This window comes from Merops nubicus, unplaced genomic scaffold (genome assembly GCF_000691845.1).
Source record: "Merops nubicus isolate BGI_N331 unplaced genomic scaffold, ASM69184v1 scaffold15083, whole genome shotgun sequence".
Lineage (NCBI taxonomy): Eukaryota > Metazoa > Chordata > Aves > Coraciiformes > Meropidae > Merops > Merops nubicus.
In genome coordinates, this window is record NW_008596999.1 from 7,305 (window position 1) to 12,561 (window position 5,257).

At 39.9% G+C, this 5,257-nt stretch overlaps 1 protein-coding gene across 1 annotated transcript; it reads left to right on the forward strand.

The window, feature by feature from the left end:
* The first annotated feature begins 3,746 nt into the window (after nucleotides 1-3,746).
* Nucleotides 3,747-5,027, forward strand: GCNT1 (glucosaminyl (N-acetyl) transferase 1, core 2). The gene has a single exon (XM_008936564.1). It carries the CDS (start codon nucleotides 3,747-3,749, stop codon nucleotides 5,025-5,027), a length of 1,281 nt encoding a protein of 426 aa, XP_008934812.1.
* The last annotated feature ends 230 nt before the right edge of the window (nucleotides 5,028-5,257 follow it).

Here is a 5,257-nt window from a genome sequence, read left to right on the forward strand (position 1 = left end):
ACCTCCCTAAAGATAAGAGCTGTGTGAACATGTAAATGTTTGCAGATCTCTCATTTTGGTATAATGGAAGTTCAGGGTCCGATTATTCTGAGCCAAAAACAATAGAGGAATTGCACCCAGCTGAGTATACAGGGTCTTTCTGAAGGAGGTTCTTTATCCTACATTCAACTAAATTTTATTCTAAAACAGGAGGTGGAAAGACTTCTTACCATGATTTATTCTTTGGAAATTGTAGACAATGAAGACCCCAACGGTAGCTTTCGATTAAGGCTCTGTCTCTCTGTGTTGTAAAGAGCAGGGAGGACGTGGCAGTTCTCTTGCAGTGTCTGTTACTCCACAATGCTAGTGGCTCCTGCAAAAACTGAGAATAGCATAAAATAGTAGTGTCAACTCTCATCCTAATGGAAGACGGATTACAGCTTCATTACAGTATAAATGTATTTGAAGCACGTCTTAAGTTTTAGAAAAGTCTTACTTTCTGATTTGGTAGGCAGAAAACAGTAATTTAAGGGTAACCAGTATCACAAGCTTCATCCTATGGAAATACATACACAGTAGAGATTATGGACACTATAACATAGCTAGTGTCCTTCCTTTGTTAATTTCATGTGATGAATGTTATTTTTAGTGGATGAGACCTAGCAGTCAAAACAAGTTGGATGTCAGTTAAACATGTGATAAGTTATAAAGCATGTTAAGACTTTCTCTAATTACACCATGGTGTTTGATCATAGAATCATAGAATCCTTTAGGTTGGAAGGGACCTTCAAGATCATCAAGTCCAACCATTGAGCCATTAGGGCTCTAAAGTCCTCTGCTAAAACAGATCACAATCTGTCAGGGTTGGAAGGGACCACAAGGATCACGCAGTTCCAACCCTCTGCCATGAGCAGATGTCACATTGCAAACTAAAAGTGGTAATTGTGGAATTTTGCATTTAATTTTTTTTTTTTTTTTTTTTAATTTAAAAATCAAAATGTGAGACTTGGTACTTAAAAGGTACCTTTCTTTGCTTCCAGTTGTACTTACACACTAGTTCACCTGGCTACTTAGTTAAGGGTTAAAACTTTAGTTCTTCCAGTTTGACTTTGGTGTGCATCTAAAACAGACTTGGAACAAATGTCCACCTCCCAAAGATAAATTAGAAATGCAGGATAAAATAATTACAAGTGTAACACCAAAAACAAAGTGCACTTTATAGTAAATAAGATGTTTATAGAATGCTGTTAGTCAAAAACAATTTGTGGTCTCTGCCTGCTGGTGGTTTGAATTACAAAATATTTGGTTATAGTACTTCCTTAAAATACTGCTGATCCTTACAGCAGTGCTAGACACCGGTGCAGGGATCCTCCCCTTCCCCTGACCTACTACAACATGTGGATCAACTCCCCCAGTCAGTTTGCAATGCTGTGGGCGTAGTGGTGGACCCAATGTGTAGTGCATCCCGGTTGTGGCATCACTACCAAAAAACTCTGTGATACCAGGCCTTAGTTTCTTACATGCACTTGTTCTGAGATTTGCAAGTAGCAGGTTAAAAGGCAGAGTTTGAGAATTAAAAGCTAAAATGATAGTGGGCTAGTGTCCTCTTTTTGTCTGAAATTGTTTTTCCTTAGCAGCTGACATAGTGCTGTGTTTTGGATTTAGTGTGACAATAATGTTGATGACACACTGATGATTTAGCGGTTACTAAGTAGCACTTATCCAAAGCCAAGACTTTTAATTTTCCCATGCTTTGCTAGTGATGAGGTACACAAGAAGCTGGGAGGGAGCATGGCCAGGACAGATGACCTGAATTAGCCAAAAGAATATTCCATACCAATGTATAAACTGGAGGGAGTTGGCTGGGAGGGACGAGCTGCTGCTCAGGCATTAGTCAGTGGGTGGTGATCAACTGCATTGTGCATCACTTACCTTTTCTTGGGGTATATTTGTCTCTCTTTTTTTGTTGTTGTTGCTATACTCCTTTTCACTATTATTGTTTTATTTTATTTATTAAACCCTTCTTATCTCAACCCACGAGTTTTTCTTCTTTTTTTTTTTTTTTTTGATTCTCCTCACCACCCCAACTGTCAGTGGGGAGAAGCGAATGAGCAGCTGTGTGGTGCTTAGTTCCTGGCTGGGGTTAACCACGACAGGTAGCTTGAAGAAAAGGGCAGGGGGGAGGGGAAAGAAAAAACTTATGCTGAACAGCCTACGGCAGTTCCCAGAAATGGACACAGTACACGCTTCTTTTTCTCAAATGTATTTTCTGACTGTTTTTTGGGGGGTTGGAGTTGTTGTTAGAGCTGTTCAGAAAGTTATTCAGATGCACTAAATTTTTCTTGAAAGTAGTAACCATGAAAAGAGCTGTGTATCTCTCAAGTACTTCAATATTTAATTAACCTTTTAAGTTGTAGATTAAAATTTTGAAAGATTTTCTCTATGAACTGTATTTGCTTTTGCAATTAGAGGTTGGTTTGGAATTCAGGCCTGCACTGAATTATTAGGCAATGAATTTGTGGGTACAAACGCCGTTCAAGTGGCAATATAAGTTGTTGAAGGATTTCCTGTTCTCGATCAGTCTATCTGCTTGAGGTTGTACCTAGAGAAAAAAACACCCGATTCTGTAATCCAGTTCTAGATTGCAGTTTTCTCAACAGCTGCAGCTGTGGCAGCTGCTTAACCATGCAGTGGTCCCTTCACACAGTACTGAAACAAAAAGAAAAGGTGCTTAAGTGGAAACAGGACTAACAATCAAAGATGATGCAGTGCCTGTGAAATAGAGATGCAAATAAGACTGGTGTATTATAAGTCTTGTTGCAGCCTTACAGCATATTTCCACATAAATGCAATTGCAGAATCATAAAAATAAGTGTATTTGAGCGATGGTAACACAACCCTGCTGTGGTCTTAGAGTTGTGCATCTGCGGTGACTTAACACAAATCAGCTTTAGAGACGGGCCATAAATATAGCCTTTTACCTTAAAAACGTACTTCAGCAATTAGGTCACAGCTGTTCTCATGAGTCTGAAAGTTGAGGAGCTATGCTATACTAATTTATTTCTCCCCTTCTCATCAGCTCTTTCCTGATGGTATTTCTAAGTGCATCTGCAGGATGTTGAAGAGACTGTATCTCACATAAAAATATTGAAAGGCTTCAGGGATTATATTCCCAGTGAGAAGGTAAAGCATGACTAGCATCCAGGAAGAGAGTGGTAAGTCATAATGAAATCTGTGTCAACGGTGAAGTGAATATAAAATGTTCTTGTCAATTAAAGTGTGAATTAGCATCAAAGACTTGGTTCTTGGTACTATGTCTGACTTATTTGCTTTAATTTAGTCAGATGCAGCTGAATGAGCTCTATTTTCTTACTGAACTTTGGTTTGTAGTCTTACTACTATGGAAATAGTGTCTCATGAAGACTATCTGGCTCTCCCAGTCTTTTTCTAGGAAACAAAAAACCAACCTGGTTTTATTCATTACTTTCTAATTTTCAACAGAATATATTTGGCTGACCTATTCAACTTTCTACTATCACAAAATGACTATGTAATTATTAACGATGTAGTCAATGTAATTTTTTAAAGAAATAAGTCTTTAAATGACAGTAAGTTTTCATTTTATTTTAGGATTTTTCCTTCCATCTCCCTGAAAAAGTCGCCCAGTTCCTGAGAAACACAAACTTTTTTTTATGAAGTTGTTGAAGCTGATATGAGCAGAGGGGAGGGCAGGTGTTTTAGCCCTGCAAAGCTTCCTGATATTTGAAATGCTGAAGAGGAAATTACGGTTTTGCCACAACTCATGCTTCAGGCTTTTCTTGGGTCTAACTCTTATTTTAGTAATCATTTCGGTTTTGAAAGTTAACCAGAAACAAGACTACTTAAACCGGAAACATCTAGAACTGACACAAGAAGATCCTCTTGGCAATGTTAACTGCACTAAGGTTATAGAGGGGGATATGGAAGAAATTCAAAAGGTAAAGCTTGAAACGTTGTCAGTGTCGTTTAAGAAACGCCCCAGACTAACAACAAACGATTATATTAACATGACGGCAGACTGTGCCTCCTTCACCAAGACTAGGAGGTACGTTATGGAACCTCTCAGCAGTGAAGAAGCAGAATTTCCAATTGCTTACTCAATAGTGGTTTATCACAAAATCGAGATGCTTGATAGACTTCTAAGATCAATCTATGCCCCTCAGAATTTTTACTGCATTCATGTTGACAAAAAATCTCCAGAATCGTTTTTTGCTGCTGTCAAGGGAATAGTCTCATGTTTTGATAATGTCTTCATTTCCAGCCAGCTAGAGAGTGTTGTGTATGCTTCATGGAGCAGGGTGCAGGCAGATATTAACTGCATGAAAGATCTCTACAGACGAAGTTCGCACTGGAAATACCTAATAAACCTCTGTGGCATGGACTTTCCTATAAAGACCAACCAGGAAATGGTAGAGAAATTAAAAGCCCTTAAAGGCTTAAACAGTCTAGAAACAGAAAAAATGCCTGCTTATAAAGAAGTAAGGTGGAAAAAACACCACGAGATTGTTGATGGTAAAATAAAGAACACAGGCATAGACAAACAACTGCCACCTCTCAGTACTCCAATTTTTTCTGGTAGTGCCTATTTTATAGTTAGCAGGAGATTTGTAGAACACATATTAGAAAGCAGCAAAATACTTAAATTCATCGAGTGGGCAAAAGACACTTACAGCCCAGATGAGTACCTGTGGGCAACAATTCAAAGAATCTCTGAAGTCCCAGGTGCAGTTCCTTCTAGTGACAAGTATGACGTTTCTGACATGAATGCACTGGCCAGGTTTGTCAAGTGGCAGTACTTTGAGGGCGACGTGTCCAAAGGTGCACCCTACCCACCATGCAGTGGAGTTCACGTTCGTTCTGTCTGTGTTTTTGGGGTCGGAGACCTGAACTGGGTGCTGCGAAACCACCACTTCTTCGCTAACAAGTTTGACACGGATGTCGACCCTTTTGCAGTTAAATGTTTGGAAGAGTATTTGCGACATAAAGCTTTGTACCTGCAAAAGAACTGAAGCACTGCCCGCTCCTGTCGCGAGGCGGGGGTACCAGGAGCGTCCAGCTAGACCTACTTCAACACCTGACGCTAGGGGCACTGACACCGGTGACAAGTATCGCGGCTGAGTCGGTGTGGTGACAGTGTCCTCCCTGCCTTGTCCCTGGGCAAGGGGGAGCGAAGACATGTCTCAGGTGAAGGTGCATTGTGCTGCACACCGAGGCTTGGAATTTTGCGTAGAAAATCGAA

What these genes read in the sequence shown, in the direction of transcription:
- GCNT1 (XM_008936564.1), top strand. Translation starts at nt 3,747, where the DNA reads ATGCTGAAGAGGAAATTACGGTTTTGCCACAACTCATGCTTCAGGCTT.